Source organism: Staurois parvus, unplaced genomic scaffold (genome assembly GCF_062004578.1).
Source record: "Staurois parvus isolate SC_StPar_1 unplaced genomic scaffold, SC_StPar_1.0 ptg000287l, whole genome shotgun sequence".
NCBI lineage: Eukaryota > Metazoa > Chordata > Amphibia > Anura > Ranidae > Staurois > Staurois parvus.
In genome coordinates this window covers 9,169,507-9,190,226 of record NW_028318083.1, presented here as the reverse complement: position 1 = coordinate 9,190,226, position 20,720 = coordinate 9,169,507, and the positions used below count along the sequence as shown (strand labels likewise).

The 20,720-nt window shown below is 45.3% G+C and overlaps 1 protein-coding gene across 1 annotated transcript in view; it reads right to left on the bottom strand.

The window, feature by feature from the left end:
- Nucleotides 1-19,117: 19,117 nt before the first annotated feature.
- The window catches only part of LOC149458368 (putative ribosome-binding factor A, mitochondrial), a 30,150-nt gene continuing 28,547 nt past the window's right edge, over nt 19,118-20,720 (bottom strand). The window contains exon 7 of the mRNA XM_089682219.1: nt 19,118-19,692. Coding sequence (XP_089538345.1) covers nt 19,320-19,692 — 373 coding nt within the window. The 3' untranslated portion in view covers nt 19,118-19,319. The remainder of the gene's footprint in view (nt 19,693-20,720) is intronic.

Here is a 20,720-nt window from a genome sequence, read left to right as displayed (position 1 = left end):
GAACAGAAACAGGATGCAGGACAGATACAGGGCCCAGGACAAACACAACACCAAGGCCAAGTCTGCAAGTCTGGCCATCCCTTAAATACCCCAGCATCATCAGTTCCAGGTGTTAGCTGGCTGAAAGGTTGAGTCTCTGATTGCTGGGAGCACCCGCTGGCCAGCCCTGGTACTGCAGATCAAAAGGCAGGTGAGTCCCACCATTGCTGGCCAGTCCATTCCTAACAGTACCCCCCCCTCAAGGAGCGGCCTCAGGACGCTCCAAACAGTCCTAGCTGGGCAAAATGTTCCACCGCCCGGGTCTGGCAACTGGCGGGATATCAAAGACTGGCACACCGGGCAGGACTCCGGGCAGCGGCACACCGGGCTGGACTCCGGGCAGCGGCACATCGAGCAGAGGCACATCGAGCAGAGGCACACCGGGCAGAGGCACATCGGGCAGGACTCCGGGCAGAGGCACATCGGGCAGGACTCCGGGCAGAGGCACATCGGGCAGGACTCCGGGCAGAGGCACATCGGGCAGGACTCCGGGCAGAGGCACATCGGGCAGGACTCCGGGCAGAGGCACATCGGGCAGGACTCCGGGCAGAGGCACATTGGATTACCAGGCGAAGCAGCAGGCAGCGGGCCACCAGGCGGAGCGGCAGGCACCGGGCCCCCGGGCGGGGCGGCAGGCACCGGGCCCCCGGGCGGGGCGGCAGGCACCGGGCCCCCGGGCGGGGCGGCCGGCACCGGGCCCCCGGGCGGGGCGGCCGGCACCGGGCCCCCGGGCGGGGAGGCAGGCACCGGGCCCCCGGGCGGGGCGGCAGGCACCGGGCCCCCCGGCGGGGCGACAGGCACCGGGCCCCCAGGCGGGGCGACAGGCACCGGGCCCCCAGGCGGGGCGACAGGCCTCGGGCCCCCAGGCGGGGCGACAGGCCTCGGGCCCCCAGGCGGGGCGACAGGCATCGGGCCCCCAGGCGGGGCGACAGGCATCGGGCCCCCAGGCGGAGCGGCGGGCGCCGGACCCCCAGGCGGAGCGACAGGTCTCGGGCCCTCAGGCGGAGCGGCGGGTGCCGGACCTCCAGATGGAGCGATAGGTCTCGGGCCCTCAGGCGGAGCGGCGGGCGCCGGACCCCCAGCTGGAGCGACAGGTCTCGGGCCCTCAGGCGGAGCGGCGGGCGCCGGACCCCCAGGTGGAGCGACAGGTCTCGGGCCCTCAGGCGGAGCGGCAGGCGCCGGACCCCCAGGAGGAGCGACAGGTCTCGGGCCCTCAGGCGGAGCGGCGGGCGCCGGACCCCCAGATGGAGCGACAGGTCTCGGGCCCTCAGGCGGAGCGGCGGGCGCCGGACCCCCAGATGGAGCGACAGGTCTCGGGCCCTCAGACGGAGCGGCGGGCGCCGGACCCCCAGATGGAGCGACAGGTCTCGGGCCCTTAGGCGGAACGACAGGTCTCGGGCCCCCAGGCGGGGCGGCGGGCACCGAGTCACCAGGCACAACAGTGGGCTCCGAGTCAACTGGGATGACCGCTGGCACTGGGTCAGACATTGTATGGTCTGGCTGGACAGCGGGCATCGGGTCACCAGGCATCAGGTCATTTGGCTCGACAGCGGGCACCGCGTCATCTGGCAAGGCAGTGGGCTCCGAGTCAACTGGTATGACCGCGGGCACTGGGTCAGACATTGGATCGTCTGACCGGACAGCGGGCATCGGGTCACCAGGCATCAGGTCATTTGGCTCGACCGCGGGCACCGCGTCATCTGGCAAGGCAGTGGGCTCCGAGTCAACTGGTATGACCGCAGGCACTGGGTCAGACATTGTATGGTCTGGCTGGACAGTGGGCATCGGGTCACCAGGCATCAGGTCATTTGGCTCGACAGCGGGCACCGCGTCATCTGGCAAGGCAGTGGGCTCCAAGTCAACTGGTATGACCGCGGGCACTGGGTCAGACATTGGATCGTCTGACTGGACAGCGGGCACTGGGTCACCAGGCATCAGGTCATTTGGCTCGACAGCGGGCACCGCGTCATCTGGCAAGGCAGTGGGCTCCGAGTCAACAGGCACGACAGTGAGCACCGGGGCATCAGGTACCGGATTGTCTGGCTCGACAGCGGGCATCGGGTCACCAGGTATGACAGCGGGCACTGGGTCACCAGGCATCAGGTCATTTGGCTCGACAGCGGGCACCGGATCAGGTACCGGATCATCTGGATCAACAGCGGGCATCGAGTCAACTGGCCTAATAGGATCGTCAGGCTGGATCAGTTCATCATGCTGGGTAGAGGCATCAGGCCAAGTAGAGGCTTCAGGCCGAGTAGAGGCTTCAGGCCGAGTAGAGGCATCAGGCCGAGTAGAGGCATCAGGCCGAGTAGAGGCATCAGGCCGAGTAGAGGCTTCAGGCCGAGTAGAGGCTTCAGGCCGAGTAGAGGCTTCAGGCCGAGTAGAGGCTTCAGGCCGAGTAGAGGCATCAGGCCGAGTAGAGGCTTCAGGCCGAGTAGAGGCATCAGGCCGAGTAGAGGCATCAGGCCGAGTAGAGGCTTCAGGCCGAGTAGAGGCTTCAGGCCGAGTAGAGGCTTCAGGCTGAAGAGAGGCATCAGGCTGCGTACCGGCATCAGGCTGAAGAGAGGCTTCAGGCTGAACCACGGAAGGCAGGCTCACCGGTTTGGATACTGGCAGGATGGTATTGGTTGGAAAGAATTTTCGCTTTTTTCTGGTTTTAACTACTGGAGCACTGCAAGTAAACGCAGGTCTGCAAACGAATGGAGCAGCTGGAGACAGAGAAGAACTGGAGAATGGAACAGGAGAGGGAGCGGTTGCTACAGAGGGCTCTTTTACAGGGTTAAAGGCAGGATAGGTGCAGCGAGTGGGAACAGGGTACTGACATGCGGTAGATAGCAGGGCAGGAGGAGGTGTTGGGAATGCAGGAGTAGAGTTTTGAGGAAATAGATTAGAAGCAGGACTGGGTCTTTGTAAGCTGACTGAGGCTGGGTGCAACAAATCTGTCCATGTCTGCAGTATGGGTTGAACAAAGCTGAGCTTACACAAAGCCTGTCTGGTCAATGACTGTACTGCGTTTATACAATCTCTCAGTGTCTGTGGTGAACATGTGGAATAACGCTCCAGAAAGTAACCCACATCATCCTCTAATAACCACACCAGGGACTCTACCTGGTCTGCACTAAATGGTGGCAAAAATTCATCCCTGCATTCGGGGGAACCAGTTGAAACCAACTCTGCACAAACCTCAATCAATGGCTGCACCTCAGAGAACACTGTGCCCTGATCTACTAGAACATGAGCGAGCCGTATACATTCTAGCAATTCATCCCGGGTATACTCCTTCAGAGTTTGATAAGCATACTCCCTGTCATCAAACACTAGCAGATATAAATACTCAACCTCATCAAGATCCATCCTTCCCATCAACAAGCCAAGATGGCTTCCCTGTGCAGCCACTTCTGGTCAGGATTGGCCTTGGTGTAATGTCAGGGATCCCAGGTATGACCAGAGGTGTGTGACTGAAGCAGGGAAACGCAGACCTCAGATATGTTATAAACAATATAATTTATTAACACTAACAGTACAAACATAAACGCAGTGCAATACTAAAACATAATACAGTGCAAACAAACCAAACCAAACCACCCACAGATAACAGTATATACAAGCAAGCGTCGTCAGGCAGGCCAGGTCAATATCAATTGGGCAGGTAGGTACAGGGGGAGCAAGCGGAGAATGGTCGGGGTCACAGGCCAGGTTCAGCAGGTAGCAAGCAGCATAGTACAGAGGGTCAGACAGAGGGATGGTCCGGGTCACAAGCCAGGGATCAGAACAGGTAGCAAGCAGCGTAGTACAGAGGGTCAGACAGAGGAATGGTCAGGGTCACAAGCCAGGATCAGAGCAGGAGAAGTCAGCAAAGGAACAGAAACAGGATGCAGGACAGATACAGGGCCCAGGACAAACACAACACCAAGGCCAAGTCTGCAAGTCTGGCCATCCCTTAAATACCCCAGCATCATCAGTTCCAGGTGTTAGCTGGCTGAAAGGTTGAGTCTCTGATTGCTGGGAGCACCCGCTGGCCAGCCCTGGTACTGCAGATCAAAAGGCAGGTGAGTCCCACCATTGCTGGCCAGTCCATTCCTAACAGTATTTGTACTTGTAAAAATGTAAAATGAATGACATTTATGTAGCTTTACTTTACTTGTCTGATAATCACTTTTGGAGCTAATTGCTAGAAGTGAGAGGCCTCCTTAGGTATGACTGTTGCTGTTCATAAAACTACTTGAATCAGTGACCTCAAATAACCAAAGAAAAATCCAACACAGAATTCTGTAGGTATTCACATTTCTGTTAATATATGTGATACTATCACACAAACATATGGGATTCAGAAATTATGGCAAATAGCAATCTAAATAGCTAAGTAAATTGAGCTTACCATGTGTTATTAGCAGGAGGTTGGGCAGTTTGGACAGCAGCAACTTTCAGATGTCAAATGACCTCTATTCTGTAACGTATTGTGAATGACAGTAACAGGACCGTGGCACTCTAGTGATCTTGTTGCTGGTGGGAACTCACCAGCAACAGGATTGCTAAGAGAGCACTCACCCACCCATACCTTCTTCAGCGCTGTGTATATAAAGGAGCATGGGGGAGCTCTTGTCCATAATGGGCATGATATTGACACAGCCCCAGATTATCCACATTGGCTCACAACTGATATGATCCAGAAATATATAGAAAGAATAAAGGTGAATAAAGCACCTGGACCGGATGGCATACACTCACAGATCCTTAAAGACTTGAGCTCTGTCATTTCAAAGCCATTGTTTCTAATTTTAAGTACTCTTTAATGACTAGCATAGTACTACTGGATTGGCATAAGGCCAATGTGGTGCCTATATTTAAAAAGGTGTCAAAATCTTTACCAAGTAATGATAGACCTGTTAGTTTAACATCTATAGTTGGAAGATAATAAAAGGCCACATAGATGAGTTCTTGCTGAAAAAAAATATTTTAACAGACAGCATGGATTCATGAAAGACAGGAGTAGTCAAACAAATTTTATTTCTTTTTATGAGGAGGTGAGCAAAACTTTGGGCAGAGGGGTGGCGGTGGACGTGGTATACTTGGATTTTGCAAAAGTGTTTGACACAGTTCCCCACATGTGGCTAATGTGAAAGGTAAAGTTTACAGGCTTGTAAAAATCCGTATGTAAATGGGAGAAAAACTGTCTAAAAGATCGTATTCAGAGAGTAGTGGTTAATGATTCATACTCTGATTGGTCTAGGGTTGTTAGTCGTATACCCCAAGGTTCAGTGTTCGGACCCTTACTTTTTAATATAGTTATAAATGATATAGGGTCTGGGATTACAAATACTGTTTCAGTCTTTGCAGATGACACCAAGCTTCGTAGTGGAATAACGTCCTTACAGGATGTCTCCAATTTACAAGCCGACCTCAATGCACTGTTTAATTGGGCAACTATTTGGCAAATGAGGTTTAATGTTGATACATGTAAGGTTATGCACTTGGTGGCTAAGAATATGCATGCATCATACATACTAGGGGGGGTACAGCTGGGGGAATCAATGGTGGAGAAGGATCTGGGAGTTCTGGTAGATCATAAGATGAATGATAGCATGTCAAGCTGCAGTTTCCAAAGCGAGCAAAATCCTTTCTTGTATTGGCTACCATGCACACCTGCACCAGATTTTCAGTGCACCAGTTTTAGCAAATATCTCCTACTGCATTTTGCAGCACACCAAACCACATGGTGCTGCAGCACCATGTTCTTTGGTGCAGTATATTTTAAGAAAAGAGCCTGGGACTTCTTTTCTGAATTTTTTAGGCGTAGGTCAGCCCATTGAAAAAAAATGGGTTGCTTTACTCCCGACGCACGGGAGTGCACCAAGCCTAAAAACCAGTAATCATTTGCAAGTGTGCACCAGCATGTTCAATATTCAGTAAATGTTTGAATGTTTTTTAGATCTGAACTGCACTGGTGGAATGTGTATTGATCGACTTGTGCACAACCAGTCTGTTGAAAAATGTTCTCCTAATCTGCACTTTCGGCTATAGCCAGTGGTACTGATTAGTATATTCTCAGGGTGGAGAAGTATCCCTGCTGTAAGAATACAATAGCTCAGTGGGAGAGGATTCCCCCATCCACATCGAGCATGTGGATGGGGAATCAAGTCATTTTCTTTCGTTTAACCTACTGGTTGAACAAAAAAAAAAGACTCATGCATGGTCAGCCTTACTCCTCTCTTCTCATGCTTCCTCCACACTATGCAACCGATATTTTGAAGCCTCTTTTCTAAGGCACTCTGGCCAGCCGTTGCATGGTGATAATGTCACATACACTGCAAGGGTAATAGCCCTGCACTGTACGTGAAACGGGTGAGGACCCATCCATAGCTTGGAGCTTCAGAGAGATAGGTGAGTGCCTAAACCTTACTGGAGCAAGGAATAAGGTAAGTATTACAGTGTATTCCTCTACCCCTAAAGTAATTCCCAACGTTCAGATTTTTAAACAATAAGTAAATTTAGTTCATTTTAACTGTGGTTAAAATAAGGTTGTGTACGGGCAGAGCGATGCACTGTTACAGCATTCTTTTTTTTTTACTTTATTGAAGTGTCACAAAATTAAATTGAAGTTCACTAAAGCTTATGCACCATAGCACGTGGTAATTAAAAATTCATATATGCAGTGCACCACACATCACCTCAGAGCTGTAGTGTGAACAGAGCACATAGAAAACAATTGTTCTCTATGCACGCCCTGGCACTGAGCCTGTGTTGATTGGTACAAATCAATGCAGTTTAACTAAGTAGGTGTAAACTAACCCTAAAAGTTTGTTTTTGCATTTTTATTTTTTTATGTTTTCATGCAATACAGGCAGGAAACTGAATTTGCTATAGTACATTGCGCTTGTAGGAGTAGTCCTTTGGATGTATGCTACAAGCATGTACAGACCTTACAGACTGATACCAACTATCACTTCCATATCTGAAACATCAATGTGAAGTTTAGAAGCTTAGGGACTCGTAATTACATACCTGCTACATTTAAACTTGCAATGCTAGTATTAAAATGGGGTTAATTTTCCAGAGAGCCTGCAAATGGAAACAGCTACAGCAGTAGTCACATGACAGTTTGGCTGAGTAGGCAGAATGCCAGAGAACAGCGTCCATTTGCTGCTCTGCTTATGTAAGGCTGGGGGAGGGGAGAAGCCTCTGTTCAGCAGACCAGTCAGGAAGATGATGAATTATTGTCCTTACTCAGTATGGATGAGTTGAAAGGTGGGGACAATAAAAAGTGGGAGAAAAATTGTGTTCACTATTAAATGCATGAGCTTGGTAAAATAAAAAAAAATGACCTTGGATTGACTAGGGATAATGACCCCAGGGAACTTCACAAAAATAGAACAGTGAAGAAAGACAACCCTGAATCTTGCACTACCAGCTAGCAATGGCTGCTTCCATATTTGTATCCTTGTAGATTTGCTTTAAAGTGAAAGACAAGTTTAGGGATTTTTCATCAAGTAAAGTATGTTCCCTAGGTACTCCAGGCCATATGGGACTCAACATTGGAGCCTAAGAACAGAGGTCCATCTGATGAAGTATATTTATCTGCATTATAATGGCTTGGTGCTGTCCTGGGTCTCCAGATGTTTTCATCAGCCAGTAAATATTCTGCTTACATAAGTAATGCTGTAGTGTATTATTTTTGTCTCAATGCTTTTTTAAGTAGAAAGTGCTTAATTTAATTATTGTAATTATTGTTTATCATCAGCCTGCCTTACCTCTTTCTGTGTTTTGTGGTCAACTGCCACTCCTCTCATCTCCCCTCCTTGTCTTCAGCATCTTACACAATGGCCCACTGGACTACAACCAGTAGTCATTCTTGCCCCTTTACCATCTCCCCCTTTACCCTTTCAAGTCTATGTTCAGCTACCATTCAGTCTTCTCTTTCTTCACTTGTGGTGCATCATCAGCTACCACACTCCATCTGCTGTTATGATCTATGGGAAGGCAAAACAAAAAAGCCTTCGCACAATTTTACCACTCATAAGAAGAAAAAATTCCACAAGGGTAATCAAATTAATTCCCTGGATTAAAATATTCATACACTTCTCAAAAAAGGAATACTTTTTAATCAGAGTATAGCATCAAGTCAATTAAACTCCTGGGATATTGATCTGGTCAGTTAAGTAGCAGAGGGGGTTGTTAATCAGTTTCAGCTGCTTTGGTGTTAATGAAATTAACAACAGGTGCAATAGATGGACCACAATGAGACAACCCCCAAAACATGAATGGTTTTACAGGTGGAGGCCACTGACATATTTTTCCCTACTGTTTTTCACTAGTTTTGCATTTGGCTAGGGTCACTGTCACTACTGGTAGCATGAGGCGATACCTGCATCCTACAGAGGTTGCACAGGCAGTCCAACTCCTCCAGGATGGCACAAATGTGCTATTGCCAGAAGGTTTGCTGTATCTCCCAGCACAGTCTCAAGAGAATGGAGGAGATTTCAGGGGACAGGCAGTTACTCTAGGAGAGCTGGACAGGGCCGTAGAAGGTCCTTAACCTATCAGCAGGATTGGTATCTGCTCCTTTGTGCAAAGAGGAACAGGATGAGCACTGTCAGAGCACTACACAATGACCTCCAGCAGGCCACTGGTGTGAATGTCTTTGACCAAACAATCAGAAATAGACTTCATGAGGGTGGCCTAAGAGCCCGATGTCCTCCAGTGGGCCCTGTGCTCACTTCCTGGCACCATAGAGCTCGATTGGCATTTGTCATTGAACAGCAGAATTGGCAGGTCCACCACTGGTGCCCTGTGTTTTTCACAGATAAGAGCAGGTTCACCCTGGGCACATGGCAGACGTGAAAGGTTTTGGAGAAGCCATGGAGAACCTTATGCTGCCTGTAACATCGTTCAGCATGACTGTTTTGGTGGCGGGTCAGTGATGATCTAGGGAGGCATATCCATGGAGGGACACACAGACCTCTACAGGATAGACAATGGTACCCCGGCTGCCATTAGATATCAGGATGAAATCCTTGGACCCATTGTCAGACCCTATGCTGGTGCAGTGGGTCGTGAATTCCACCTGGTGCATGACAATGCCCGGGCCTCATGTGGCGAGAGTATGCAGGCAGTTCCTGGACATGAAGGAATTGATACCATTGAATGTCCCCTTGCTCGCCTGACCTAAATACAGTAGAACACCTCTAGGATATTATGTTTCGACCCATCCAATGCCGTCAGGTTGCACCTCAGACTGTCCAGGAGCTCAGTGATGCCCTGGTCCAGATCTGGGAGAAAATACCCCAGGACACTATTCGTTGTCTCATTAGGAGCATGCCCCGATGTTGTCAGGTATGCATACAAGCACACGGGGGTCATACAAACAACTGAGTACTATTCTGAGTTGCTGCAATTAAATTTCAGCAAAATAGACTAGCCTGCTGCATAATTTTTTCACTGATTTTTGGGATATCTTTGAATTCATTCCTCTGTAGGTTGATCATTTAATTTCCATCCAAAGATGGGGCATCCTTATGTTCCTAACACATTTCCCAGTCCATATCAGTATAGATATCCAGCATGAGATTTTCCCCATTGAGATCTGATGTGTTTTCAAAGTGTTCCTTTAATTTTTTTTGAGCAATGAAAATTAGTAGTTGATTTGTAGCTGTAAGAAAACCATTTGAATACTCTTTTATTGATTTTATCACAACTACCTCATGTAGTAAAGCAACTGCCTTCTGGGAAAGAAATACTGGCAAACAAGAGCAGTAGGGACATCCCAGTATATCCCTTACTGCTCCCAGCATGCCTCAGTTTTTTACCAAGCAATGATAAGAGTGGATCATGTGAAACAGAGGGGAGGTGCACGTGTCCTGTAATGTACTCCAAGAAGAAATTCCAGTAATTAAAAAATGATATTTTCTTAATTGTACATCATTGCAGAAGCAGCCAGGTACATAGGTACTTCCAACAGCAGTCCAACTGAGGTGTGGGCAACAAAGCAAATGAAGGCTAACAGGCCCACAAAAACATACAGATTAGCTTGGCATTAGCGGAGGCCTGGATATCCACTTGTTAAATGTTAACAAACATGTGAACAAAAGAACAGGTAGCAGCCTTGCAAATCCATGAAACAGACACCTGATGCTGAAAAGCCCAATAGGCACTAACCAACCTATTGGAGTTTACACTATTGGGAAAAGGAAGAACATTGTCTCAAAAAGAATAGGCTTGAATGATATGTTGTCAAATCCACCTAGCAATTGTGAAATGAGAAGCAGATTGCCCCTTATGGAAAAAAAAAACCATTGCTGTAAGGAAACTAGCTGAGAGATAAATTTGAACAGTGAGTTCCACATCCAGACACTGGAGAACATCTCCTTGGTTGTTTCGGAGAAGGTGGGAGGGAGAGATCATCTTGAAAAGAAAATGCCACAGAGAAGTGAGCATTAGGGAATGAAACTTGCAGACATTTTCATTACACTCGTCAGGATTTTGTCCCTCAGATTTCTTTAGGAGTCCAAAAATACAGATATTATTCCATCTCAGACTGTTTTAAAGAGCTTTAGCCTTTTGGCGCAAAAAAAATATACTTTCTTTTCAATTGCCTACGATCTTAAGGAATTAGGGAAGAAGGGTTTTCCAGGGGGGGAAATAGCATTTTTGTAATAACTGTAATATCCATTTTTTAAGGTCATTGAAGGGCACAGCTGAGTTCTTTATTTCTGACCACTGGGTTATAGTGTCACCATCAGGAGTTGGATACTAGACAAAAAACAAAAGTATAGCCTAGGAGTGGTCCCTGGCAGTGGCCAACACTGCCATCTGTTAAAGGCAGCTCCATTAGTCACAAAGCAGTACATCAAGAACTTGCTGTCCATGTGCAATGGTAGACCCCATGGGAAGTAGACTAGCTAATGTTCTTCACCTAGGGACCACTGATTCTGAAAAACCCCTGTCTCCCAGGACTGGGGCTCTGACGAAGTGTTTAAAAAATGTTTTTATTAAAAAAATAGAATAAAGTTAATTTTAGGGCACACAAATGCTATATATTACTATTTTTTTCTGGGTAAATAATAAAAGATGAGGTTGCACGAATTAAAAAGATATTATTTATTTATTTCAGGTACTTATATAGCACCGTCAATTTACACAGCGCTTTACATATATATTGTACATTCACATCTGTCCCTAATCCTCAAGGGGCGTACAATCTAAGGTCCCTAACTCATGTGCATACATACACATACTAGGGCCAATTTAGACAGGAGCCAATTAACCTACCAGCATGTCTTTGGAGTGTGGGAGGAAACCAGAGTACCCGGAGGAATCCCACGCAGGCACAGGGAGAACATGCAAACTCCAGGCAGGTGGTGCTGTGGTTGGGATTCGAACCAACGAACCTAGTACTGCCAGGTGGGAGTGCTAACCATTTAGCCACTGTGCTGCCCTACATGTTAAGGTTTAAAACTACACACACTCACAAAATTACAACAAACTTTGGTACCCTACATTTTTTATAGACAACTCTTTAAATGCCCCTACAGGTCATCACTTTAGAGATAACTGTGAATATTGGCCCTAGAGTTATTGCTCTCACTACAGAGTGCACAGTGATATAGAACATTTGTAAGCAACTTTTTCATACGTAGCATAGAAGTTGGAGCGTATCTGATAACAGAAATGCCTCAAGAAAGGGTACTGTCAAGCCCTGGTTTCCCTGCACAGAATAAGCTGCTCCTCAACTTCAGAGGAACCCTGACTTGGACAAGTTTCAGATACTCAAAGCGATGAGTCTGGTCCAGCGTTGATATCACTGTTCAACAGGTAAAAAGTTTTGGGCATAAAATTAGCTAATCTTACATAATTTTGGGGTGCTGAAAACGAAAATGACCCTAAAAAATGTTGATTGGCTCTAGTTTCCATGATATATTCACCCATCTAATGACGTAAGCCATTCAAAATTATGATGCAACTTCAGCTGCATATTGCGCAATTGATACTGGTGACCAATAGAAAATTGCATGTATACTGAGATGATGCAATATTAGCCTTTAATTGCATCACTTCACTGCATAAAAGCTGCAGTATCTGTAGCTGATTGTAGTTCGACAGCGTCTTTACATTTCGTTTTATGCTTATATAGGCTACTCAGTAATGCCTCGAACTTGTGTGAATAAAGCAGATAATTTCTGCTATATCTGCGGTAAAATACCTTTTATCTCACAAAAAAGGAGGATAACAGGAATGATTAAGAAAGCCTACAACTTGTATTTTGGCTGCAAGATAGGAGACCAGGACAAGAGCTGGGCACCACATATATGCTGCAATTCTTGTGGGACGGCACTGGAGCAATGGTTGAATGGAAAAAAGGCATCTATGTCTTTCGCTGTGCCAATGATTTGGAGAGAGCCAACAGATCATGTTAGTAATTGTTACTTTTGTATGGTGCCTCCAATTGTAAAAGGGCTAAATAAGAAGAAAAAGTTATCTGTGCACTATCCAAATATTCCATCGGCAATACGTCCAGTTCCTCATGGAGAGGGGCTACCAATTCCTAAAGCACCAGAATCCTTCGTGGTTGAGTCAAGTGAGGAAGAACCTGAAGCGTGTAGTCATCAACCGTCAACCTCACATGACCCAGACTTTCTTCCATCCACACCCACTGAACCACACCTCATTACACAAGTGGAATTGAGCGATCTTATCAGAGACCTGGATCTTCCGAAGAACAAGGCAGAGCTTTTGGGGTCAAGACTACAACAGTGGAATCTCCTGTAGTCAATATCACTTGCTTTATATTTGTGGAAAGACATCTATCTATATAATTATTGTGCATTATGTAGTCATTACGCCTATAGTAGAAAACTTTCCGTTTACAGAAAAACTAGAGCCAATTGACAAATTTCATTGTTATATTTGAACTCAGAATGTGAAATTCATTAAGAAATGGATCCTTTTGTTTCCAAAACTGTCAAAAAATAAAAGTTTGTTGAACAGTGTATCAGAAGGTTCAGTATTTAGCTACCCTTTTCAAAGTCTATACTGTTTGCACTGTGTGGATCAGAACCTGACCAGACTTTTCCTCTACAGAAAGTCGTCCAGATATCCCCATGTAATGTAATGAGAATCCAGCTAGGCTATTATAGAAATCAGTACTCTGGACAATAAGAGGGGTGCAGAAGATAAGAAAAAAGACAGGTCCCCATAGTGCTGGATGCCCATAATGGGTGAAGGAAGAGATGATGTCTTGGTAACTGGGGACCAGAACATATGTGTCCCTGAAATCCACAAGAGTCAAGAAACTGTCCCCTGAGGATGGAGGGGGCTGCAACAGACCTGGCAAAGTATTTGAGTTCAAATGAAGACATTTAGGGCCATCTGCTCCAAGCTATGGCTGACAAACCCTTTGGTGTGAGGATGGAAAAACATTCTGGAAAAAACCACAGAAGAAATTCTAATGTAAAGACGGGCAGAATCCCTAAAGCCAAGGCTCTGTAATAGCTCTATGGGGATCAGTTTGTTCATGCAAAGACACAGAGAGATTAAAGGACAAAATTCAGGGCGGGCATAAGAAGAACAGCAAGCAACCCCCCAGTAACCACATCCTGTTTCCTGACATCTGAGATGCATCCCTACCTTAGCTGGATGTGAGACGTCCCTGCACGTCAAAGAAGACTTTTCCACAGGCTTGGGTTGTGTTGAAGTGTACCCTTGGCTTGGGCTGGCATTAAGAGTATAATTTGTGGGAATAATGAAGGGATCGTGAATTGGCTGCAAATATGAGATAGGAGGTCTTCACAGCTATAGACCCAGGCTTTGTTTTGCTGGGGTAGAGAGATACTCTTACCCCAGATACATACTAAATGATGGTATCCAAGGCAGCTATGAAGAGACACTGTCCCTTGAAGAACATACTCAGCAATGTTTTTATATGCCTGCTCTGCTGTCCAATCCCTAACTAAGCAGTACTCCACAGAGCAATGGATAAAAGAACTGTGCAAGAAATGACAAGAAATTTCCACCAAAGAGGCATTGAAAACAGAGGCGGGATCCTCTCAAGTCTAGTCCATTCTCACACATTAGAAAAACCTGCAAAACAAACATAGCAGGTTGGAAGACAGGGCCTGCAAAAGATAACAAGGTCCTGGTAGAAATCCCCCACAATGAACATTGGATCCTTACAGTTGTATTAAACACAAAAGCAAACATTATATTGCAGCTTATTGTTTCTTAGATGTGATGGCTATTTCTTGTTCTCTGTTTTTTTTCAAAAGAACATGCTCTCCAGCAGAATGTATCAGCTATACAGATGAGACAAACCATTTAACACTAGCAAAGGGTGATTACAATGATCAGCTTTTATGTAAAACGTTTATCTCAAAAGAAAAAAAATCTGTTTGCGGTAACTGCGTTTAAAGCATTAGCTGGAGTTTGGCTTCAATTTGTTAGTGCATTTAAATCTGCTTGTCCGTCTAACACTCGCCTCCCCCCAGACTGACAGACAATGCTGTGTGTTACTGACCAGAACAGCGGGAGAAAACAGAGAGAAAATAAGCCAAAGACAGGAAAAACTGATGCAGCCACCACATCTAATGATCAGTAAGCTGCAATACATTGCATGTTTGGTTTGGAGTTTAATATTACTTGAAACACTGTTGCATCCTCACAGGAATCATCAACGTTGTTGTTTTAAGACAAGACAGCTGGCAAAAACTGTAGGAATAGTCCAATTGTGAAAGAGGACTTGTCAATGGGTATAGAACTTCAAAACATTCAGACAGAAAAGTTAGGACAGAGTCTCCCAGATCCCATACAGGATGGCTGGGAGAAGCATGGCAAACTGAAAGGTTATAGCAGTCTTAAGGCAGTCTTAGGGCTCGTTCACACTTGGCTGTTTTACCAACGCTTGCCAAACGCCCCTATAGCGTTTGGCAAGCGTTGGTCCGGCGTTTGCGGAGTGTTTTTTAACGCTCGGCAAACGCTCCGCAAACGCCGCATGCGCGGTTTAGTGGCGGTTGCTAGGCGTTTGCCGAGCGTTAATAACGCCCCACAAACGCCTATAATACAGTTTGAGTGGTGTTACAGCTCTGCAAACGCCCCGCAACCGCGTCACAACCGCACCGCAAACGCCGGCCGGGCGTTTGCGGAGCAGCACCATAGACGAGAATAGGAGGCTTCAAAGCCTCCTGACTCGACCAGAGGCGTCCGTTTTGCCGCGATGCAACGCGACGCAAACGCTCCCGTTAGAACAGCACCATGTGCTGTAATGTGCAGAATTGGCAGAGGCGTTTGGGAAGCGGTAAAAACGCTTCCCAAACGCCTCTCTGCCGCCTGCACACAAGGCTAGTGTGAACGTAGCCTTTGACAGGTAGCAGTACTAGCAGAAGCTAATGGTTGCTCAGTCAATACAAAATGGTATGCACCGCAAGAAATAAGACAAGAAAATTCCACCAACCTGTTACTCCTTCTAAGCCTGAGAGCTATTGCAGCTGTGAGTCTCCACAGCCATAGGCACCGAGGCAACTAGGGCATTAGTAGGCAGAGAATCCGTCTGAAGCTCTGATGTGCCTGTAATGTCTGCTACACATTGGTCACCAGTACAGAGTATTCCTTCAAGAGAAGGTCATCCTGATATCCAGTAATGTGGAGGTACTGAGGTAACAGCAGTACCAGCATCAGGGCAGGCACCTTGGTGAAGATCCAAGGGGCCATGGACAGACCAAAGGGAGGATCGGCAAACTGTAAATGTTACTCACCTACCACAAGTTCTCAGGAACCATTGATGTGGGAGAAAAAAAATAGGAATATGTAAACAGCGCATCCTTAATGTCTATCAATACTAGAAAATCCCCTTGTTGCAGAGATGTAGTCACAGACCAGTCCAAACCATTCTGGAACTTTTTAACTCGCAAGAAGGTGTTGAGGACCTTCAAGTCTAGGATGGGGTGAACACCACGGACAGGCTTTGGAACGAAGTTTGAATAAAAGCCCAGAAACCATTCCTCAGAGGCAACTGGAACAATTACTTCAGTACAGTAAAGTTGGTGCAAGGCGATCTCATTGAAGAGGTGGGCAAAATTGAGGGTATAAAGAGGGGAGGCAGTAGAGAGCAGTACTCCAACCCCTGGACACCACTTCCCAGACCCATAGATCCAGACAGCTGAAACGGCCAATAATTGTCCCCCACCTGCAAAACCGGAGGTGTACCTTCATTGTTGGGAGGAGTTGGCAGTAGATTTGGCTGGCTTGGATGTCCAAGACCTAAAATGGAACTGAATGGGAGACTTGGCTTTTGAAGCAGAGGTATTGAAGGGATGGAGGGAACTTTCGTAAACCCAGAAGCGGGAGATTTTTCCATGGGCACCTTAGCTTTCTTTGTACCAGATAATAGTGAGCTTTATGCCCGTGACTAGGGATGCACTGATATACCAGTGGCCAACTTGATGCGGTTTTAGAATTGGTTTTTTTTTTTGGCCAACTTGTTCCTGGGCAGATTAAAAATGCATCAAAAACACAATTTTTATGCATTTTCAATGCATTTCAGGCCAGGTTCACACCAATGAAATTTGCGTTTTGTCAGTTTTGCAATAAGAAACCATGTTAAATTCTGCAATAAGCCCTAATAAAAACATTGGTGTGAACAAAGCCTGTGAAGGTGCGTTTTTGGTGCATTGTTTTTTTTGTTAACTTGCCTAATATGCACCAAAAATGTGGAAAACAGAATTTTTTTTTTTTTTTAACACCACAAGGGACGCACAATGGACCAATGTAAATACATAGATTGAATTTTAAAGGGATGCATTTTTCTTGAGCTTTTCTTGTGCCTTTTTTTTCTAACACAAAAGCTGCTCAGTGTGAAAGCAGCCTATTGGCCGAAAGAATGCTGAAAATAAATGCATATTCATTTAAATTCATAATATTAATTAAAAAGTCTAAAATAATACAATTATGTATTAAAAAATATATTTTTTTTAACCATTTGACTACTGGGTACTTTTACCCCCTTCCTGCCCAGGCCAATTTTCAGCACTGTCACACTTTGAATGACAAAAATTTATCCAAACAACATTTTTATAATTTTTTTGAGACAGAGCTTTTTTTGGTGGTTTTTAATCACCACTGAGGTTTTTTATTTTTTGCTAAACAAACTAAAAAAAAGACTGAAAAATTTGAAAAAAAAAGTATTTTCCTAGTTTGTTATACAATTTTGTAAATAGGTAATATTTTATTTTTACTTCCCTCCACCTAAAAGACTTCAGTTTGTTGTTCAACTGAGTTGTACAGTTTATAGGTTACATTAAAAGGTGGAAAAAGTTCTGAAATTATTTATCTTTGTCTCATTTGTTTACATCACAGAAACCTGAAATTTTAACAGGGGTGTGTAGACTTTTTATGTCTACTGTATATGGCACTGATTGGAATGGTTAGGTGGCACTGATAGGTGGTACTGACTGGCACTGATAGTTGGCACTGAAAGGCAGCTCTGGTGGGCACTGATATGTGACATTGATGTGCACTGGTGCACACTGACAGGTGGCACTGATGGGGCTACACTGATCATCAGTGTAGATGTCCCCTCTGAGGAATGCTGCTTACCAGCTGGACACAGCTGATCACGACAGAGCCTGTGTCATGGGCTCTTTACTGTGATCGGTGATCCTCTATGTCCCAGGGACACAGCGCACCTGGGGGCTCGCATGTGTAGTTAGAGTGGGAGGACGTCATATGACATCATCCCAGAACGTCATATGACTGCCTCCTGCCTGCCATATAAAGGAAATGGAAGGGTGGCGGTTAAAAAAACTATCAATTTCGGTTTTCAGCCAAATGTATACTGAATTTTCATTTTCGGTCCAAGAATTTTCTTTTTGGTGCACCACTACTAGTGACTTCCTCAATTTTGGTGTTTTTGTAAGAAATGTTTAGAAAGCATTCCTTTTCAAAGACTTTCTGATGGAGCCTATACCTTGTGCGTCCCACAGTCTATTAGAGCAGAGACTTTCCCCATCAGGTCTGTCAGAGACAGAAAATTCCTCTCCAGTTAAAAAAGCAGTAATGAGAGGTACCCATAGAGATCAGGGGAGACTCCAATCGAAAGACCCAGATGTTAAGTTTTGAGAAGAAATCCAAACAACCTCATTATGACCCTGTGCTGAGTGTTTGCTGGCCTGCCCCCTTGTCTAATTTTTTTTTTTCATCTGACATCCACTATAAAGGTGAGGGGATCCCTTAAGGGGTTCTCACAACATTAATCAGTGCACACACTGCTTCCAGAATAAGGTACTCTGCCACCCACCCCTCAATGCCCAAATAAGGGGGCTGTGTCAAGGGATTACCCCACAGGCTGGGTTGGAGGGTTGCGTTGTGAGCCGTTGGGGAGAGACCCTTCTTGGAAAGACACAACACATCAAAGTACTGGCTGCTCTGCGGGGTAGAACCCACCAGATGGGGACTCCCTGTTTCGCCCATTTCAGGAAGGCATGCCCTCTCCTCTATGGTGAGGGTCTTCAGGAACTGGAACTAACAGAATTGGGATTGCCATAGCAATGGGCCTGTAGAGCACTCTGCAGCTAACTGCACCACTGATGTTTGAGAGAGAGAGTACCAGACACAGAGGTCAGTGATAAAGGCAAGTATACAGTTTAGTTACACGTCCTCCAATATAAATCGGAATTACAGGCCAGAAAGCTACTCTCAGTAGAGAAGGGTCTGCCATCCCCTTGTCAGTATCCATGGTCAGTTCTTAAAAGTAGCCTATGTCCTGTACAGAATGCGATGAATAAGAAATCCTTTTTTTTTCTGTCTTTTTATTTAGCTTAGCAGTCTGTCTCTTCACTTCCCTCCTTAACTCCTCGCCTCAGGCCACAATCCCAGACAATCAATTCCAATACTATGACCTTGCTACCTATCAGTGTCATGGTAGAAAAAGGTAAGATGAGCAAGTTTACAAAAGAACCAAGGAGTGCTTCATAAATGTTAAAAAGCCAGCATGCATCTTTCTGGGGTTTTCCTAGATAACATAACATGTAGTACCAGGTGATCTTAAAATTACCTTTATCACAGTTTACATATATCACAAACCGTCAAAGAGAAATCCCCATATACAAACCAACTTTATTACAACATTTTAATTAGCAAGCCTTAACATTAAAATTTATAGACTTTTCATGCCATATTGAAAGATTTGCAAAAATACAAATAATTAAAGAAAACAATTCCAATGCAGCAGTTTCTAAGTTATAATGATGGTTAAAAAAATGGGTTTCCTCTTGGCAGATAAAGCCACTATTAAATGCTTATTTTTGAGAGACATCACTATTTGGTTTCTCTTCTTCATGACACTCCACTAATTCTTCACTTAGTTCAAAGTCCATTTCCTCTTGTTCCTCAGAGTCCATAGCACTGAGCAACTGATAATCCTGTGGGCTGAGGTCATTAGAAGCCCTCTTCTGCTTTTTCATTTTTTTCTTTTGTAAATTCTGTTTCCTAATCTCCGCAAGTTGTTCTTGCTGTCGCTGAGAATGTTCATTGCTGTCAGTTTCAATCACCTTGGTTTTCATTTTTTTCTTGTAAGCAAAAATTTGTTGGTTAATTTTTGCATGGTCAATACCAAAGATACTGGGTAGCTGAATCGTAGAAGTTTCTTTGGGGGATTCTGTATCCAGTTCCCTTAAACAAAACAGATATTCATTAAACATAATATAAATGCATACAATTTAAAATTCAGCTCCCAAAAAGTCATTTAATTTTTGCATGGTTTCTAGCAGGTTAGATCACGTGCTGTTCTTTGTCTTTCCATAAAAAAATTCCAGTTACCCCTAGCTGCTGTGGCCATTAAAAAGCAAAATATTGGTTTAATGTAATGGAAAAAAAGTAAATCCAGCAGTGCAGGAGTAACAGTGTCCTGATGATCTAGAATCTCCATTATATACACAAGTATCCAAAAGGTGATTCAACCCACTTTTACTAAATCATTTTAGAAATAGTTCACGCAAATTAGATTTTGTGGAAGATCAACTTACTGCAAATCATGTGTGCTTATATTTGAGGGCTCATTCACATGGACACGCAGCCCCAGAGAGTATGAAAAGGCATTTGTTTACTTTTTGTACTAGCAGCGAGCTGCTTGCAGGCGGCCCATATAAAATTAATGGATATGCATTGGCTGTAAAAACTCACCCAAACAGCTGGGTTTGATGCACGGGTTTTGCGTTTGTGCGCCCTTTTGTTCGTACCTTTAATACTCAGCTGTGTGGACATACATATTCATTCCTTTTAAATAAGCTGCCTACATGCAGCTGAGTGCTATTAAAAAATTAAAACAAACATCTCTTCATGCTTTACAGGGTTGTGTGAGCAAAGGATCCGCTCCAGGTGAGTGCCGAATCTGCATAACCCCTCCACAGACACGTAGGTGCTGGCCCGAGCCGTGATCACAGATGCACTGGAAAAACAGAATGGTTGGCCACACAAACAGCAATGTGCTGGATGAAATCCTTTATTGGAATCCTTTACATGCAATATAATAACATGACAGCGCCAAGACAGGACAGAGGAGCATTAGATGCGTTTCACATGAACACGTGTTTAGTCATTACTATAATTCTGTTTTTCCAATACAGGGCTGTGTGCTCACGTCACAACAGAATCTTGCTTGGCAAAAACTGCTAGCAAAATCCTGCATATATATGTGCTTT